This window comes from Fragaria vesca, linkage group LG7, assembly GCF_000184155.1.
Source record: "Fragaria vesca subsp. vesca linkage group LG7, FraVesHawaii_1.0, whole genome shotgun sequence".
Lineage (NCBI taxonomy): Eukaryota > Viridiplantae > Streptophyta > Magnoliopsida > Rosales > Rosaceae > Fragaria > Fragaria vesca.
Window position 1 is genome coordinate 747804 of NC_020497.1, and position 20230 is coordinate 768033.

The 20230-nt window shown below is 37.8% G+C and overlaps 3 protein-coding genes across 3 annotated transcripts in view; 1 reads left to right on the forward strand and 2 right to left on the reverse strand.

The window, feature by feature from the left end:
- Positions 1 to 4128: 4128 nt before the first annotated feature.
- Positions 4129 to 5248, reverse strand: LOC101304801 (syntaxin-related protein KNOLLE-like). The gene is made up of 2 exons (XM_004306432.1): positions 5148 to 5248; positions 4129 to 5057 (listed from the first exon to the last, which is right to left on the reverse strand). Exon 2 carries the CDS (start codon positions 5050 to 5052, stop codon positions 4129 to 4131), a length of 924 nt encoding a protein of 307 aa, XP_004306480.1. The 5' UTR covers positions 5053 to 5057; positions 5148 to 5248.
- A 796-nt stretch (positions 5249 to 6044) lies between these two features.
- Positions 6045 to 11587, reverse strand: LOC101305115 (KHG/KDPG aldolase-like). The gene is made up of 10 exons (XM_004308151.1): positions 11409 to 11587; positions 11137 to 11191; positions 10421 to 10456; positions 10275 to 10319; positions 9732 to 9815; positions 8764 to 8829; positions 8537 to 8575; positions 7736 to 7835; positions 7107 to 7257; positions 6045 to 6594 (listed from the first exon to the last, which is right to left on the reverse strand). The coding sequence occupies exons 1-10, from the start codon at positions 11585 to 11587 to the stop codon at positions 6564 to 6566; spliced, it is 786 nt and encodes a 261-aa protein (XP_004308199.1). The 3' UTR covers positions 6045 to 6563.
- A 5116-nt stretch (positions 11588 to 16703) lies between these two features.
- Positions 16704 to 20230, forward strand: part of LOC101305412 — an 8392-nt gene continuing 4865 nt past the window's right edge. The window contains exon 1 of the mRNA XM_004308152.1: positions 16704 to 17204. Within this exon, the coding sequence (XP_004308200.1) occupies positions 16704 to 17204 (501 nt within the window). The remainder of the gene's footprint in view (positions 17205 to 20230) is intronic.

Sequence of the window (20230 nt, forward strand, 5' to 3'; positions counted from 1 at the left end):
GCTCATTGATTGGATTCATTTCAATCATGAAATTTGCATTTGGGCTTCTTTTTTTCCTGAGACTGCTCATCTGTGAGATCTGGTGCTTCTTCCTTCTTGGAGAGACACTGTACAGGTTCTGGAATCGGATATAGTTTGGTCAATTTTCTTCTGAGTCATACCAAGGAACAAATAGTGCATTCTTCTGGAATTTGGAGTGCGGATGGAAAATATCCAAACAAACTCAGTTTTGCGTTCATTTAGGTCAAATCAATAAGACTGCATGAAATGAAAGGTTTCTTGCAGCTTATATTTTACAACGATTATTTGTACATGCAAATATATTTTTGTTTTTGTGTTTCATTTTATTGCAGTAATCAACAGAATTTTGCATGCTCTAAAGCATTGTGTTCCATATCAATGTTACCTTTTGTTGCGGTTAGTGCTCTATAGTCATATGTCATAGTTGGAAGTTGGAACTTATGCTCTACTTACATTGGTATGCTCTAACCTTATAATGTTTGCAAGAAAGATCAACTTGAAATCTTTAGGATCTATGAGTAGATATTTGAATAGGCTAATTTAAGCCTGAGGTATTTTCAGAAGTGTGGGAGAGATGGGTTGCTTGACATTTTTGGATCTATCAGGCAGTTGCATTAGATTTACTTATTGGCCTAAAAAAGTTGAGTCTAGTGGAGTGTAAAATCTTACAGCTCTGTCAGGGGTGTGGGATCTTAGTGATTGCATAAATCTTACATAAGAGAACTGGATGAGTCAATTGGAAATCTCACTGGGCTTAAAGTGTGGGATCTTAGTCATTGCATAAATCTTACAAAAGCACCGTGCAGCATATATGTGTTGCAGATTTCCAACAAATACCAGCACCTTGAATGTCCTTCCTTTGGGAGGATGCAGTTTATCAGATTTATTTTTTCATGATGACTCTTGATTGCTGGGAAACATTAGAGATGCTTACTTTGTCAAGAAAAACAGTTTTGTTAGTCTTCCTGATTCCTTGAGCAAATGTGTCAACTTGTGGTGGCTTGACTTGGAGGGTTGCAGAAACTCCGAGAAATTCCGGAGCTCCCACCAAACGTGCACCACAACTTCAACACAAAGTAAGTCATGGCATCAAATAGTGCTTTCTTAAAATGCTTGCTATATATTTATTAATTATTACACTTGGAGCTCAGCAAGATTTGAAGATTGTTCAGGCTTTATGAGGCTGTTTAGAAGCTGCTGCAGGCCCTTTCCAGCAAGTATATGGTGCCTGGTGTTGTACATGTTTTATAATAGCAGTGTGTATTCAGGTTTATTCTATCTTCATGATACATATTTCATAAACCTGTTTATTAATATCAACACAACTTTGAAAATGCCTCACTTTAATAGGGTCTTTTTCTTATTGAGAACTGATTGTTCGTCTGAAACTTTAGAAAACAGTTCCAAGGGCAGGAGTACCTCAATCTAAATACCTACACATTCAAGTCTATGAGTATCTCAATTATGCAATTTCATCATTGTCTTGATAACGTTTAGGGGCTGCATCCAATTCCATGAAGAAGTTCTGATCCATGCCTGCTAACAGTTGAATTGCGACCATTACTTTAACCTATGTAATGCATTAATTTGATTTTAGATCTGATGAGCAGATTTATCTTTTTTTGCTACTGCATTAGAATCCTATACTTTGTTACCATGTACATCATGTACATCTGGCCTATTTGGAGGTGCATTAAGGGCAGGTCACAATTTCAGTCTAGCAGCTGTTACTTCAGAACTGAACAAATGGCCCTGTCACTTTACATTATAAGCACTACATAGGTTGGTTCGAATGCATTGGCAGTCCTAACTATGTATAGTCTATGCACTATTTTGAGGCATTAACTAGTGCCTGCAGTACACATCATTGACATTGATTTTTTATTTTCCGACACTGAATATAAGAAAAGAGAGGAAAATTGCTTTCATCTTTAGTATCGTTCAACAAAATTTCGCTCTGTGCTTTCTCTATTTCTTCTTTCTTTCTAGATATGCTCCAAAACCCCCACTGTATGAAGTACTCTCTGTATCAACTTTTTATGTGATCAAAACTTTCTGTCTCCTAGCTAGAACTAAGATGTTACAGAAACAATGAACGAATCTTTGTGAATCCTTAGAGTGCAGTGATACTAGCACATAGGTACGAGAAAATGCAGAAGCATATGATCATGAAGATTCTTTCAAGCTGACTAGTGGCTGTTTGTGTACTATCTACAAACTTCTCTGATAAAAACATTTCCTTACTATAATTGTTAGCAAAACCTAAAGGGCTCTCAGAAATTGCTTTTTATCTATTGTGGACAGATGGAATCAATGAAGGCATGGTGCTTTGATCTGGTAGGAGCTTGAGATTGGCTACATGATGATGGGGAGTAATGGTATCAAAGCTGTTTTCTAGTCCTTTACATTGTTGTTCCTCAATTGATCCCATTGTTGTTGGAGAACATTAGTGGTATCAGCTAGCTAGTATTTGCAAATTAAGGTAGTCCATGGCTCCATACAAATTGGTTCATAGGATTCATTATTAATATTTCGTTCATGCATTTTCGTATCTATCACTGTGTTACTGTCTTGCTAGTTGATTGATATGGCATTTTGGTTTCTTTTCCATTTCCTGTGGGGACTATAGACATTCCAATCTGAAAGTTGCATATTCTGGCCAACTAGGGTACATGCTGATCCATCTAAATTTGAAATGACTGCAAATAAGCTTGAAGCAAAGGTATATGCAATGTCCTCTTAGTTGTACTTTTTCTTATACTCTTTTCCTAGTACTTCTATGCCTAAGTGCCTTTATGTTATTTGATCAAAACATGTGATGTTCGAAGAGCATGATGTTGGATCATCCACATGGTCCATGTATTGAGCACATGGGATATGAAATTTATCACATTGAGCAAATTCTTCCTAGCACAAGCCACAAGCATATTATAATTTTATTGTACATATTACAACTTGGAATTCATAAAAAAGTATGGCCAGCAAAGATTTGTCAAACTCATAGATCAGTGTGTTGTATCCAAAGTTCTAGCCGGCTCTGGCTAGATATCTTGCTTCACGTTGTGCCTTGGGAAAAGTTACTGTAAAATTTTCTTGCAGCTAAGGTAGGAAAACTTTGTTGGATGCAATTTGATCCTTCTTCTTGTGCATTTCTCCGAGACAGGATGTGAGGATGAAAACCTGTGAAGGGGTTCAGCTCCATGGGTTGCTTGTGAGGATGTGTTTGGAGGAAAATGTGTTCATTGGGAATTGTTTCTTTTATTTAATTTCTATGCGAAATGTGGGGACTTGGATTATGCTCGCAAAGATGTGGTGACCCTCAAACTGCAATGAAGGTGTTCAATAACTAGGCAATGGAAGACATGTTTTTGCTTGAATATCAGTCTAATTGGAGCAACGGCCATGCAATGAATTGTGGAGCGTGTTTTCTAGAGCTTTTCGATGACATGCTTGAGAAAGGAGTGAAACCAGATGAAGTCGTCTTTGTGGCAGCAGTAATAGCATGCAGCTATGTCGGTCTTCTGGAACAAGGACAGAACACAATCGGTCCATGGCATTTCCCCTGATATTGTTCATTATGGCTGCATCGTTGATCTACTTGGCTGCTTGTCAAACCCACAAAACGTCGAAATGACGGCATTTGCAGCTCAACAGGTATCAAACTTGACCACGCAAGAAGAGTGTGGTACGATGTGCTTCTTTAGAAATACCGAGTTTTAACAACTGGTTGAAGCAACAACTTAAAACCAGACCCACCATAATTAAAACCTTCAAATTCTCTTCTTTTAATCACATTTGACTGATCTAAACACAACAAGAAACCCAAAATCAACTTTTGCAGGAAACACTTCCATGAATCCTAGTTGCAGACTTGCACGAATACAATACCAGAACCTACAATTCAATTATCACCACAACCCAAGATTCCTCTGTCGAACCCAAGTTTCTACACATATGTTTACACTACTTCCAGTCTTCATTTATAACAGAACGATGCAAAAACATTAACATCCATCCTTTCTAAGGCCTCAACCTGATGAATTGAGGAACACAGATTACAAGATTCGCGCATTAATCAAGAATAAGAATAGCACAGACAGTAGTTACTTAAGAATGGGCAAAGCTGGTGGCGATGGGGATGACAATTAGAAGAATGAGTATGAGGAGAATAATGAGTCCAATACACATCCACTTCCTGGTGCTCCTCTGGTATCCCTTGGCAGTGTTGAGTTGTTTGGTTCCATCCTTGACATATTGGGAAGCATTTATCACATGATGCTCAATGTCATCCATCTGCTCACCTTGAGCCTCCACCATCACAGCCATGTCCAAGAACACCTGATGCAGCTCCAACAAGCTCTTTTCGATATCCTTAGCCGCGTCGTGCCTGTCTTGTATCTCCACCACAGTTTCCAGCACCTTCCCCCTCCCATGTTCCTGCACCGCCCTCGCCATGAACTCCTCCCCACCATTTGATATGATCTTTTCGATCACCTCCTCATCCGCCTTCTCGCCTGTCACTGTGAAATACCTTCTCCCCACAGTCTCCTTGTACTCGCTCATCATCCTCTGCCTCAGACCCTGAAACTCCATCATAAGCTCCTTGAGCTTCTTCCGCAGCCCGTTGGTCACCGCCATCCTGGTCCTGTAAATCGGGGTGCCTTCTTTCGCACCCGAGAGCCTCTTATTCGCAGCATTGGCGCGGTCCATGTCTTCCAGATGACAACGAATTGTCCTGGCCTGCTTCAGCACACTCAAAATGTCGGCATTGATGCGGTTACGCAACGATTGCAAGGCCTCGGACTTGTGGAGGGACTTGCTCTCCTCGTTGGCCTGCTGTAAGCGGCCGAGAATGTCACGCACACAAGCCATCTCCTGCTTCACCTTTTCGGCCTCTTCCAGGAACAAACCCATGTCACTGTGCATGTTTGTTGAGAGCTCCAAGTTCCCGGCTTCAAGGTCCAGGTCTTTCATTGCCTCTTTCTTTAGATCCACATAGTTGGTGAACGATTTCGTCATCAGGTCGTTCATCTTTCCTGCATCATCCAGCCCAAGTTAGACTAAATACTTCAACGTTTGAATACCAAAATCAACCCAAGTTAAGAGAGAGAGAGAGAGCTGCATACCTTTGATCTCAAATTACGGGTTGTTTCTTCTTCCTTCTTTTCTTGCTTGTTCTTGTTTTGGGATCACACAGAAGTGCTTCTAGTTCTTGTTTTGGGATCACAGTGATTTTGAAAACGGCAATTTCAAGCTTTAAAGAAATTTGTATCACCAAAGTAGCCGTTGAGATTCCAACGGCTATATTTTAAATAGCCGTTCAGATTGCTTCTTGTTCTTATACATCTCCCTGTCTCCCATTACATGTTTAGCACCTGTCCACTATTACTATTGCACACTCATCAAACGCCGTCAGTTCCTTCTTCTTCTTCCTCTTTTTTTATTTTATTTATTTTTTTTGCATACGTTCATTCTTCCTAATTTCCTTGACAAGTTGTTATCCATAGAAAGAAACTTTAGCTTCCTTTATTCGGGTAAAACGTCAAATTGGTTGTTCAAACTCACATTGGTTTCATAAGTACATCAATTGGAGTTTGAAGTGAAAATTTTCCTTTGTCTAGCTGCGAAAACGGCAATTAAAACTTCGATTCTATCGAACTCAGCTAATTTGGAAGAAAATTGCAATATTTTACTTAATGGTTATATTTGTTCATTCACTTAAAATTTTGTTTTTAGGATCATAATTACATGAAAAAAAAAATTGACAGATTGAGAGCTTAGTAAAGCTAAAATAAACTATAAAGGGGCGCCGACGACAATTTGTTGCATAAAGGCTTTTTTTATATAAGTTTTAAGGTAGGAGATGTCAACTTTTATTGAAATGTTGAGATTCCAACTCATTAAGGTGCTGTAAAATAAAAACACTGAAGGAAAAAGAAATAGCATGTGCCATGAGATACCAACTTGTTAGCACTCCTCATATTGGGATTGGTCACCAATAGAGACGTCCTAGATAAAGGATGTGTTGGTACTGGACAGAGTTGACGCTGGGCTATTTCAGAATCAGTCTCAAACTCTCAGTCACTGCAGTGCTTGCTCTAGACCAAAGTGCATAGCCATGCTTCTGCCTCTGCTAGCTCAGCTGAGAGCAAACCCTGTAGGCCTGTAATGGTCTGCCACCACAAGCTACAGCATCACGCACCACAAAGCCCGCACTTCCTTAATGTGAGACATGATCAAAAGAGTCATCAGTGTCTATTTTGTACACACCAAGAGAGGGAGCTTTCCAATGAACAATTCTTGACCTACCAGCACCAACATTGACCATCTTGATATTATGCACCCTATACTCTTGTAATCTTGCAGTTCTGATGAACACATCACAGGGCTTACCACTTTTATTCTCCCAAATATGACAGTTTTGTTCCTTGCAAATTCCCCACAACATTTGCACAATATCTCCGATTTTGTCAAGGAGAGCTCCCTCGCACAAATGCCCAACTGTTCCCACCAAGTCACCAGTAAGAGCATGAACACTCCAATTACATATTATTCAGCACGAGGTTCTTCTTCCTGGATAACAATAAAGTCAGTCAGAGACTGAATAAATAAAACAGTGAAGAAGTGGAGATGCATGCAATGATCAGTTGTGAACAATGATGACTGATGCCAGAGAGGTCACACATTCTAAACTTTTGTATTGTAGTAAAAGATCCACAAAGGTACTTAAACTGGAGTAATGAATTGCAAGAAAGGAAATGCAAACTAGTTAAAATGCTTTTGCAAAAATCCGAAAAAGAATTTACAGATTCAAAAGAACAATATCTTCTAAGCCTAGGACACACCCCAAAATTCAAACACACTAACAACAGACCCCAGATTTTCATAGTTAAATGGCTAGGCAACAAAGTGGTCTACCAGAATTAGCTACAAGAAATTACCCTAAAACAAAGACACATCAGTTATATCTACTAGAGCAGCTTCTTAACAAATGTAGAAGTAATTTTCATTAAGACATCAATAGTGTTACTGATTGCAGCCTAATAAACCAAAAACAATTACTATGAAAAGTAACAAATTCTAACCGATCTACAGCTTCTTTGCACTGCAAAGCTGCCATGTTCGCAAGTTGACGTATTCTATTGAAATTCCTTTGACCCATTGCTTCTTTATCAAATATGGCATCTGATAAAACAACTGAAGATGCTCCCTTAGCTATATATTCCCCAACTGAACCTGTGTGAATTGTAAGAAATAAGCATCTAATTATGTCAGGAGAATATACTTGAGCCAATGAAATATGGGACCTTTTCTCTTAGCTAGTTCCACTTGTGAAAATTTCACTCTGTTTTTTCAAATATTGTTCATTCAGGAAAATTCTATGAAGGTTTCTATCTTTGATTAATGCAGATTTGGTTCTTCTTAATTTGCTGGATATTTAATGTGAGGAAATGAAAGAATATATCTTTTAACACTTAAGAATTATGATATAGAACAATGAATGTTTCAAAGTTGTCAAACTTCTTGTTTAATCTGCTCCATTAGATGTTTCACAAAATTCAATTTCTAAAGATTGAAGAAGCATAGAAATCACCCTGATTTACTGCATATTTGGTTTTTCCTAGTATAAGAAACTAAATATCTACCAAGTAGTATCACAAAATAAAGTGCAGGGCTGGAGCATAGAGGAAACAGGAGAGCCAAGTTACCTAACCTATTGTTATGCCTTGAGAAGCGACCATTGAGATGTGAGGAAAAGGTTTCTTGATGGCTGATATATAGTGTGAGCCGCCTAATGCAGAAACAGGATAAATCTGTTTTACCAAACACAACAATGTTAAACCTTGCAAGTCATGTCTGACCTGGACATACATGGATAAAACAAACTAAACTAGCGGATCATTATTGTTTAATTCCTTAAATGTTTCTAAATTATTTGGTAAAAGCATTATATTTTCCAATGAAAGTTCTGGTTTAAAAACACAGAATAGGTCCAAACCTCACCTCAATAGCAGTTTTATGCAGGATAACATAAGGAAGTAGATGATGTGCTGTTTCCAACATACTGTTCTTAGGTTAGAGAAATGATTGCACTATTTTTTCAGGGTAAAAGATATAAATTATAGAAAAGGCAACAATATGCATTTGACATGCCAGGGTGGTGAATGTTTTGTTCACTAAATCGTCTAGTCTTTAACTTTCGCGAAACATATTAGATGCGAAACTTCTCTTACTTGCAGTCTGATACTAACGAAGGATTCAGTATACATAGACTATACGGTAAGCAGAAACTCTTATAACATTCTCATGGTTCATATACATTGAAACTTATGAAGGTACAGGATAATCAAACTCAGTTGACTTTTACATGAATAACCATTGGGCTAACAGAAAGTCGATGAAATGACATTATGATAAATGTTTGTCACAAGTTCAAATCAAACATAAAAATAAACTTAATGAAATGCCTATGAAGATGCAATTTGCTCATTAAAAGATAAACTACAGAACTCACCTTCACAATTTTTGCACCAGCGTTAAAGGCAGACAAAATCTGAAATGAGTCAAATGACAAAATATAAACAAATAAAATGATACAAAAAAAAATGTTGACAGTGTTATAACCTTCTCAGTTTCCATAACAATGACAAGAATACAGATCAAGAGATAAAACAATATATTCAGCGAAAAAAGTTGAATGAAAATTCATTTAAGCCGCACAGATCACTACAAATAGTTCACCTCTGTTGGAGTCATAACACCAGGTATGTACAGAATATCCCCACACCGAAAACCATCCATAATATCCTGATCCACATTTTGAGTTGAGGTTATTAGACATGCATATCCTTATACATTAAGATGCAGAGTCATTATCTAATAATACAGAAGATGAAGCTAAGAAAAGTTTAGAATTCGGAGGGTATGGTAAGTAATTAAGTGGCATTAATTGAGATCTCACTGAATTGTCTAAGGGTTTACTTTATATGGTCAATTTGGGTATTTAGGATCTAGGACTTATGAATGACCAATACTTAGATATGTGTCTACGTGTGTGTGAAAGGGACGGACAAACAACGACTGTTAGCAATCACATTGTGTGCCCAAATCTAAGTACCTAATAACTGTGAAGATTGGTTTTCATTGATCTGTAAAGTTATAATAGATACACATAAATATATATGCTCAGATTTAGCTGTTACAATTATTCTAAAATTATGAATGAATCAGAACTGATCAAAAGCTATTTAGAGCCAATTATTGTAGGTCTCAAAACTGAGTGATTTTCTCTAACACTAGCAAACCTCTATAATCCCTTATAAGCCCCAAAAGAAAATTTAAAAGGCACCAGGTGGATCCTCTATTGCAAGGTTGATCATTGCAAACTAAGGTAAACGGATTCTGTATCGTGCTGTAACAAGTTAGGGGCAAAGAGACGGGGAGGCTCAGTCCAACTACAGATGCATCTCCTCACCCAACAAATAAACTAACTGTACAAGGCCAAAAAGTAAGGTTGCCTATCCTGAGTCCTGACTCCTGACACAACAGTAATCTATAATTCTGTATGGCAAAAAGGAAAAAAAAAGAAGAAAATAAGGCTCCGTGAAGACTACAAAGAAATACTATGATAAGAAAATGAGGAAATAACTAGAACTAAATGAAGAATGATAAATCTGTATAAACAATGACAAAATTTTGTAATTGCTTACCTTCACTAAAGCAGGACTCATAAGAAACTTGGCTCCAGCTATCACTGCCCTTTCCGCATCCTGAATGTTTAGTACTGTCCCTACCTGCCAGAAACTTGGCTGGTTCAGAGACTAATTGTAACAGTTTTAATACAAAAGCCGAAAAGGCTGTGCCTGGCAGTTCTTCATTAAAATATGCATTCTGGATGCCATTTAGAAACATTTTTATTAGGATTTATTACAGATTTGTCATTTAAAGGCATCTACTAGGATTTTACCAGACAAGATGTGATCACGAATGCGGAAAGAGTGCTTCACTTTTTCTGCTAAATCTGAATCCTCATTGAAGAACATTTAAGCAAGTAAAACAAGGCATATATACCATGTACGTACATCCAATAAATGAGTATCCCTAGTTTTCCAATAGGACATATATTTGTTAATAATCTATCTATTTATACAAGATTAGGCACATTCTTGTATCAAACACCCTGACATATAATCAGGGACAAACACACAACGCATATAAGAGATTAAATATCAAGAGGTAAGAAGAAGACTTACTCCTAGGACTCTTGTAGGATAGATATGTACCAGCTGCTGTAGAACCTGTGGAGGCGAAAAACAGAAAAAGAAAAATAACACATATAAGCTATGAAGCCAAGTGACCATTGTCAATGGAAAAACGAAACTTTGGAACTTCAAACAACCTCAAACACACCTGGGGTTGACATCACAATCTCGAGCTGGATATCGAAAGATATACAGATATTAGAAAGGCATCATCTGTGATCGAAAATTAAAACTAAACTATTACACTGTACATCTCCTAATTAATACAACCATTTCAGATTGTCAGTGTTGCACAGCCTGGATCTCATTTAGTAAAATGCTATAACAATTTGTAGGTTAGCAAAACAAACAAACATGAAGAGAATATGAGAACATATATATGTGGCTTATCTTCTCGAAGGAAAACATCATGTGAACCAACACACTTATATGTGGAGCTGCAAAAATAATATCACCTCAATATGACACCCCTAATACTTTCTGCTATCATAAGAAATTCTGAACTAACAGGACACCCAAAGGATGGAAATCAAGATTTTAAAATACCAGCTAACCGAGAGAGTCAACCACCTGGTTTTAATCTATTCGGATATGCTACATGGACTAGTAATGTCTTTCAGACAGTCCAGACTGATGCAACTGTCGTATACCATGAAACATGCATATATATACGAGCAGTTGAAAACTCAATTAGAAATCGGAGTAAAACAAGAACTCGGACAATGACAATAGAGGTAAACTGTGTAGTTTGGTGCTAATTAAAGCTCTCTCTTTTCATATATACTTAGAGAAAATTTTCATAGATAATAGATTTTTGGGTAACAAAAGGTTTTCCAAATTAAGGAGAACTCACAACTGAAATGCCACCTTCAAGAGCAGCACAAGAAGCTTCAAATGCCAGCTCTGCACTGTAAACAACGGAAAGAAACAGTAAAGGTCGCAAATATAACCATGTTTCTTCTTTATTGACATTTGACAAGACATAACTAAACAAATCAGAAACTGAAAACAAGGAACCAAAACGCAGTTCATAATAGGTTGAACTGAATCCAAATTTGAAGCCAGCTGTAGAAAATGGAGAGCATTAGAGTAGTTAGTGTTGTAAAGAAACGAGTGTAGGGGTACCTGTTGGCGCGAAGACATGCAATGACGCCTGAGCTATCGATTTGCGTCAACGTTTTCTGGATAGACGACGAGCAACAAACCCTAAGGCGGTGTGGCCGGCGCGGTGAGCTCTGAATAACAATAGTACTACTGAGACAAGCCAAAGGGCTTCTCATCAAACTCGCCGTCGCCGTTGCCATGTTAGATATTTTGGGCGGGAGGAGATAAGGTATCAGTATTCGCTTAATCCAATGTTTACTGTGCTCGTCACGTGAGAGCCAAATTTAATGGTTTCATAGTGTTCCGGATCAACTTATTGGTCGTCGTGGCAGCAGAGGTAGAGGTGGAGGCGCGGTGAGCAAGCTTCAGGTCTTGGCCAGTCAGGTTGGGCATGGTCCAATCAGGGGTCAGTTCTTTTGGGCGTGGACATGGTCATTCGGCCCGTTATTGGCTAGCTATATGGTGAACTAGGGCTTAGCTTGGGCCTAGTTTTAGTTTTATTTATTTTTTGCTTTTTAAGCTAGGATAGCTTGCTAGTCTAGCCAAGTATCTCATCTTAACTAGGCGCTTTGGCTTCTAGTTAGGATTATAAGTGATCTTGGGATCGATATCCTTCTCTACGTAGGGCGTCTCAGAAGTGGTTGGGAACTTGTGCCCTCCCTGATTGCGTCTTGGTGGCCAGTTACTCAGTGACGGAGCTAGTAGGGGGCCAAGAGGTACCATGGCACCCTTTGTGATTTCTACTCTATGTGTTATGATTGTGGGTATGATCATTTTGATTAGGGAAAGCAAAGCACCCCTCTGGGGACTCTGGTAACTCTAGTCTTCTAAAACCTTTTATAATTGTTACTAAAGATTAATATACTACAACGTACATTACCTAATTAATTGGTATATATCCTACATTCCTACTAATACGATACGGTTATTATGGAGCTTTTCTCTTGGGTTGTTATGGAGCTTTTCTCTTGTTAACTAATGATGAGTAATGACATAGGTTCTTCACCATATTTGCATATGTAATAGAACTTAATTTGTGCATGTTTCAAAATATGTCCAGTAAATAATTTACTTTGATGATTTTTGAAGTATGTAAGTTGATATAAATAATTATATATATATGTCTTTATATATATAGTGTTGATGATATCAATATTCGTATTGTTACGTCGCATTTAAGTACTTCAAACTTTGGCCTCTCAAGTAAAATTTCTTGGCTCCGCCACTGCAATTACTTGGTTCGATTGCTACCAAGACAGGTTAAATATTGATCGTCGCGTCATCTTAGAGCTCCAACATTGAAATAGCTTAGGGTTTTTAAGTTGTTTTGCATGGCTCGATATTTACATGCCCCTGAAAGCACGTGGTTGTGTTCATGTTGTTACCTATTATTGTTCAATATAAAATAAAGGATTCTCCTCCTTCATTCAGAAATAAAAAACGTGTAGTATCATTGTGTTCTTCCAAATAGTGATTAATGTATATGCCAATATATCTTTGTTAATATATTTAGTTGGTACGTAGGAAGAACAAATTGATTATTCCATCCGCATTTTAGTCATTTTGACCCGGGTTAATGGCCTTACTTTGCACGTAGAGATCGATGTTGTCAATGCCTTTCTCCACCTCTACGTTAGGGTTGGATTGCAGTGAAAACTCTAATTTCGCCTCTAATTCTTCTCTTTATCCTCTAATAAAGATGAATGGCTAATTATCAATCTGATATTTGAACTTTTGAAAAAAATATCATGTGCATCTCTATCACATAGAATTCGATCCAGGCATGTCATTAAAGATCTATCAGTGCAGAATCAAAACTGACCCAAATTAGAATTCTCATGCTCGATCTGTTCATATCATCTTAGTCATAATAGTTCTCTTGTGTGCCTAGCTAATTTGAACTCCATATTAAATTACAAACCCTTAATTAATTGGGAGATAAACATAGAGTTAAGACTATATATCAAGGCACTAACAGCACAAATCTTTTTGATTTTGATATTTAATCTTTTTTTGAATAATCTTGAATATTTCAAAAGCTAAAGGAACTACATTACAAATGAGAACAACAGATCGATCTGATGAAATACATAAATATAAATGGCATTAACTTTCAACATGCTCTGTGTATAACTCAAAATAGAACAACAATAAAACTAAAATTGAAATAATTAAGCTAAAGCTTAAGCGACAGATCGAGTCCAGCAATATCTGTATCACATGTAGGAGGCTCTGCTCGCCGGAGAGTACTGTCATCACTTGTTGGCGGCACCCTGTTGTTGACTCCTGACAGATTCGAACCACCAAAGCTGTGAAGGCCACTAGCACTCGGAGCAGTTGCAGTTCGTCCAGCAAGCCCTAAGCCATTGATATTATTTTGAAGGCCTTGCAACGCTATCCTGTGTTGATCAATAGGGTTGATGAGGTTCGAGCTTGGCCTCGACCACCCACCGAGGCCAAGGCCAAAGCGGCCGTAAGTTGAGGACCATGGGGTGTAAGAAGGCTTATGAATCAAGGAGTCCGTTCTGACACCGAGAGAGGACCTGTTGTAAGATCCATATAGAGAGTGTGTGGAGAAGCTTGAATATGGGGATGAGTAATAAGGAAAGTGTGATGAGTGCCCTAATCCACCACCCATTTCGTAAGCGTGGTTCCGCCGTTTCGCCAGCTGGCGCTCCTGCTTGTGGGCGTTCTGGTGCCCTCCCAAGGCCTGAGAGGTTGAGAACTTTCTCTGACAGAAGTTGCATTTGAAAACCCTAAGCTCCTTTTTCTTATTATCACCCTCACCCGGGTTCTCGTCTGAGCTCTCCTCCACCTCCACCACCTCCTCGCCGTTGTAGGGCACTTGCTGAGACAATGAAGAGTTGAAAAGAGCCAGTTCTATATTGGATTCAGGATTGGAAGGTGCCATATGAAGCAGGAGGCTAGAACTAGTGGATCCACCCACTACAGCCTCCGTCTCCTTCTCCTTCTCCGGTGATTGTTGGGAGTCGTCTATTAAGACAATTACTTTCTCCTTCATCTTCATGTTGCTCTTGTCATCGCCATCACCATCTTCTTTGCTTTCCAAAGAATTCGAAGGCGGTGATGGTGGTACTTCGGAGGCGGCTGGGGCCTCCAAAGGACATGCTTCCACTGCATCTTCTTGTTTCTCCATCATCAAACTGAGATTAGAAAATTGGGTTTGATGAAAAGATTGGAAGACATGAACTCCTTTTTATTAAGGGTTGAATTTAATGTGCATTTGTTCAAAAATGGTAAGAAATCTCAGATCATAATTCTAATATGCAATTCTATAGTTGGAGGATTGATATGATGACGAAGCTTCCCTGAGATTTGCCCTCTCAGTTATTACGTGTATCACACAAATATTTTCCAAGTACGAAATATGTGTTTCGGCTAGCTAATTACTCAAATCTCTGTATAAACATTCCTTTCTGAGTTTTGATATGTGGTGTTAATCAGTGCATCAGATTTATTAAGTACTTTCATATTTCAATTTGAACATCAAACCAAACTAGGGATTAAGTTAGCGCACAAGGTAAAAAACATTATATGGAAGAAGGTTGCTGGTACTTTGATTGTTCATGTATTTGTTTTAGTCACAGGTATGACTCTTGCTACTTTCTCATTTAGGTAAATAAATTTGGTAGGGATTCAATCATTATTACTTCCCATGCTGGTAAAAGTTTATTATATGGAAAATAGGTAGTACTCATTCCTCTGTCAAGTCTAATATAAGCTAAATGCAAGCACCAAATGTTCATGCATATGTATATACTACATCACTAAATTGCTTCTTTATTTTATTTTATTTTATTTTATTATGTGTGTTAACTTATAAGGTAACTTTTGAAAAACAAAAACTTATAAGGTAAATTCAAGCAACACATGTTCATGCATAATATTAAGTGTGTTAATCAGTGGTTGAAAATAGTTACGAGCTTAATTCGTCAAGAATAATTCACTTGTACACGCAGTTACGTGATAAATGATACAGTTGTGAATTTTTTTAATATAGATAAATTAGTTGACTAGATCCAAATAAGTCAACATTTATATGACTTGGTCTACCTCTCCATCGAACTATTTTACTTGATGTAACGTACATAATAAGTTGTAAATATTAAACCCCTTTGTACTTAAATTTATAATGTAAGGTGGAAGCACCACATATTCATGCATAGTTGCATACTACAATAAATCGGATAATAAGAAGTATCTTGGCATTTCTACTTTGGTTGGTAGATCTAAATCGAATACTTTTCTCTATCTTAAAGGACAATTTATCTAAGAAACTTACCGGTTGGCGTTCCAAGCTTCTTAGTGCTGCAGGAAAGGAGATTTTAATTAAGGTAGTTGCTCAGGCTATGCCCTTGTATACAATGGATTGCTCTTTGTTGCCTCAGAATTTGATACAGAAACTCTATCAACTTTGTGCCTAATTTTGATGGGGTAGTACAGAAGAAAAAAAGGCTATGCATTGACGTGCTTGGGATAGTTTGTGTAAGCCTAAAGCGTTGGGAGGTATGAGTTTCCGACACCTATTTGCTTTCAATCTTGCTATGCTAGCGAAACAAGGGTGAGATTAATTCAAAATGCTAATTCGTTAGTTAGCAGATTGCTCAAGGCTATTTATTTTCCTCATTGCTCTTTTTGGGTGGCTGAGCTTGGAACTAGTCCATCTTATGCATGGCGGAGTATTTTACAAGGAAGAGATATCCTGCAAGCGGGTGTAAGGAAACACATTGGTAATGCTTTGGTTGTCAAGTATCGATTTGAAACCTTATTTTTCAACTAAAGTTTCAATGGTATCTGATCTGTTTGAATACCAAGGGAGGTGAAATATCCCTCTATTGTAGTTAGTATTCATAATTATGATGACAGATGGATTAGGGTGAAGACCGGAGAGGTCGATTCTCTGTTAAATCTGCATATCATGTAGCCCGCAAGAGAGTTCTGGAGGAGGATGAGACAAGATCGAATCCTAGTGCTAATCTTTGGAAAGAAATTTGGAAAGCCTAGGTCCCCGGGAAAGTAAAGTTTTGTGCTTGGAAAGCTTCCTCCAATATTCTTCCTACATGGAATAGGCTTAGTCAACGTGGCATTGATATTGACACACAATGTTCGTTCTGCGATGAAGAAGTTGAATCTTCTTTACATGCTTTGAGAGATAGTGTTCATGCTAGCTCTTTTTTCCAACTAGCAAACCTTCCAAGCCATATATCGGCTCCTACAGTAGCAAACTAGTTAGTTTCCTTTACTCAACTTAGTACTTCATTGGCTATTGTGTTGATGATTATTTGGGCTATCTGGATGAACCATAATACTAAGGTTTGGGATAATGAGGCCAAACCAACATCTGAGGCTGTTTCTTCTATTCTAGGTTGGTATGCTGAATACCGTGAGGTACATGTCAGTAATAATGTGCCTATTCCAGTGCCCAGAGTTGGTTGGCAAAAAAGTGGAATGGTCAAACTTAATGTTGATGCTGCTTTCGATAACCCTAATAGTTTAACAGGAATTGGGGTTATTTTCCGAGATGCTGATGGAATCTTTCTTAATGGTTTTCAGCATTCTTTACCTAATGCAGCCTCTTTAAGGCATGCAGAACTTCATGCACTGATGTTGGAATATGCCTTATCATATCACTTAGTGTCGTTGATTGTGGAAACTGATTGTCAAGAGTTGGTGTATGCAATCACAGGTCATTCCCTAGACCATTTTGATTTGGGTTTCTTGATATCAGATCTGAAACAGCTATTACAACAAACTGATTCCGCCATTCTTTGTCATGTCAAGAGGGAAGGTAACAAGGTAGCACATACTCTAGCTAGAGAAGCCAAGTTGGCTATTTATTCTGATAATTTTGTTATCGTTATCCCTCTGTCTGTGGAGGTGTTATTCTCTCATGATTGTAATGATGTTTAATCAATGAAGTTATTCATTACCATAAAAAAAAAAAAAAGATTGATCTTGGATAAGTAAATTAACACAAATATGTGTTGAGATATCAATCCCATATCGGGAATATGAGATATTATCAGTGGGTTTATAAGGGTTTGAGTCATTCCACCCATTGCCAATTAGTTTTGGATATGAACCCATACTACTTTATCATGGTATCAGAGTGGGTTACCCACATCCACGTGTGAAGCCCAATGGCCACACGAACTCCACGTCACCCAAATGTTGTCCACATGTTAGGCTTGAAAATTCGCCATACGTGCGGGAGCGTGTTGAGATATCAATCCCACATCAGGAATATATATAAAACCCTGCTTGTGGGTTTATAAGGGTTTAGGCCACTCCACCCATTACCAATTAATTTTGGATGTGAACCCCAGACTATTTTATCAATATGCACCTGTAGCCTCCTTCTTTCTCCCATTTAAGCTTCCCAGATCATGGCATCAAAAATTCAAAATCAAATCATCAGTGATCTAACATAAAGCTATCCAAGGTCCCAAATATGTATTTGATATATATATGTTGTAGAACAATTTTAATTATATTTTTCTTTGTAGTTTTTTTTTTTTTTTTAACTTCAAAGACAATTTTGTTATTAGTACTCAAGTAGAGGGTACAATACGAATCGATTTATTGCCATACGCACAGAGGACAAACAATATCATTTGATTAGTATGAGGGTTGTATCCTCATTACAAATTTCGGCTCACAAGGAGCCTACAATCTAATAGCAATAGATCATAGGCAATTGTTTCTAAACAAACTAAAAGCAAGAAAATAAAAGCTCCCCCATGTGAAAAACATGGACCAAGAGCAATTGTTTCGAAATAAGCAAAAATAACTGAAAATGCAGAAAGGGAAATAGAAAAAGAAATAATTAGATAAAAACCCAAAATACTAGACCTCTTTTAAGATAAACCCATACATATTTTTCTTTTATTTTACACCCACTCCACATAAGCAAACATACCATATAGAGCAAATGTCTATAATTAATAGTTTTCTTCATTTTTCGGTTTCTCTAATTTGCCCTTCAGACAATAGAAAACTAAATTTAGTATATTTCTCAATTTTAGCATCAATTTGAAACTCAAATACTAACTAAAATTTAGTTAGATTTAACTTTGTCATAATCAATTACATTCTTTAATTTCTTACCTTGTTATTACTAACTTGAATGTATATATATATATATGCTATATACAGAAGTATGTCATTTGTAATAGGATGATACTTTTCATTCCTAAACTCACATTTGGTGTCTCTCTACATAGTCGAAAAATGTCTAATTGTAAGGTACACGTTCTTGTTCTTTGATTAATTTTCTTCTTTTTAGGTATATTATTATATCATTTCTCATCCTAATCGAGAGAACATTTTATTCTCTACTACTTTCGTTTCTAATGTACATTTTAAGTAGGGCGTGATATGATAATATACCTAAAAAGAAGAAACCCAAAATTGGGTTTAGGGTATAGAGTTAAGGTATAGGGTTTAGGGTATAAGTTCAGGGTATAGGGTATAGGGATTAGGGTTTAGGGTATAGAGTTAGGTTATATGGTATAAGGTTTATGGTATAGGGTTTAGGGTATAGGGTATAAGGTTTAGAACTTTAGATCAGATATCTTATTCATATTATATTTTACCTTATGTATAGATTAGAGAATGAATTCCTTTAATCTAGATCTTTTCATAAAAATAAAGAAAACTACATGATTCTTGCAAATTGATTGAAAAATGTTAGTGTTAGAAGAAAAACTCATAATTAAGGTATTTAAGACAACATCAATTAAATTTATTTATTATATTAATATGTTATAGTTGAATGGTGGCAATTGTGTAAAATTTAGAAAAAATAGGAGATAATATTTTTCATAATTGATACATTTTAAATGTCTATCAAATAGGAATTAATGGGGTCTTTTAGAGGCAATATGCATGGGGCCTGTCCGGGGGTTTACTGAGGGTAGTAGGAGGGTTTACTAGGGACAATAGGAGGGTCGCAGTCGACCTGCGTTTTCTCCACCGCCAAACCCCTCACCAACAACAACAACCAAAGCTTCTCCACGGCCAAATCGCTCACCACGGCGGGTCCTATCACCGCTGCCCACCTCACAATTCACACAACTAATTTCAAAATCCTCAATCTCTCTGAAAACCTAAGAAATTTCAAATCTCCCAAATCCCTAATCTCCCAAATGGCTCGTACCAAGCAAACCCTTAAGTCCCTAGCATCACTAAAACACCTTGATTTGGAAAATTCAAATAAACCATAAATTGGGAAAACTCCTCAGATTAATCCACCTCCAAGTCCCTCACCGCCTCCGACGACTTCCTCTATTGTCCCTCCTAAGACTCTGAACCCGCCACCGACTCCCCGCCTAACTTTGCCACCGTCTTCGCCTCCCAACACTAATTCTTCTACTCCCCCTCGATCTGAGAGAGAGAGAGAGGTCGTCAGCGAAAGGAGCCAGAAGTGGATGGAGAGAGAGAAAGAGAGAAGCAAGGGAATCTGTCGGCTGCGACTGTGATTTGAGGTAGGCCAGAGTCAGCGGAGGGACACATCGGCGGAGCGGATCTGGGAGATCCAGTTGATTCTGTGAGATTTGGAGCTGCTGATTCGCGAGTCTCGGATTTGGGCTAGGGCTCTGGGTTTGAGGAACTTGAGGAACGGTGAGGACTGGTTGGGTGAGGAGCGGTGGGAGGCGATTCTTGCGCAGCGGTTCATGGCTGAGAGAGAGAGAGAGAGAGAGAGAGAGAGAGAGAGAGAGAGAGAGAGAGAGAGAGAGAGAGAGAGAGAGAGAGAGAGAGAGAGAGAGAGAGAGAGAGAGAGAGAGAGAGAGAGAGAGAGAGAGAGAGAGAGAGAGAGAGAG

Bases quoted from the DNA above. Each gene is read 5' to 3' on its own strand.
- LOC101304801 (XM_004306432.1), bottom strand. From the start codon at position 5,052: ATGAACGACCTGATGACGAAATCGTTCACCAACTATGTGGATCTAAAG.
- LOC101305115 (XM_004308151.1), bottom strand. From the start codon at position 11,587: ATGGCAACGGCGACGGCGAGTTTGATGAGAAGCCCTTTGGCTTGTCTC. The intron at 7,836-8,536 runs GTGAGTTCTGTA...TTGGTAAAACAG, and splicing joins CTGGTGCAAAAATTGTGAAG to ATTTATCCTGTTTCTGCATT. The intron at 6,595-7,106 runs GTTAGAATTTGT...ATTGTTATCCAG, and splicing joins TGCAAAGAAGCTGTAGATCG to GAAGAAGAACCTCGTGCTGA.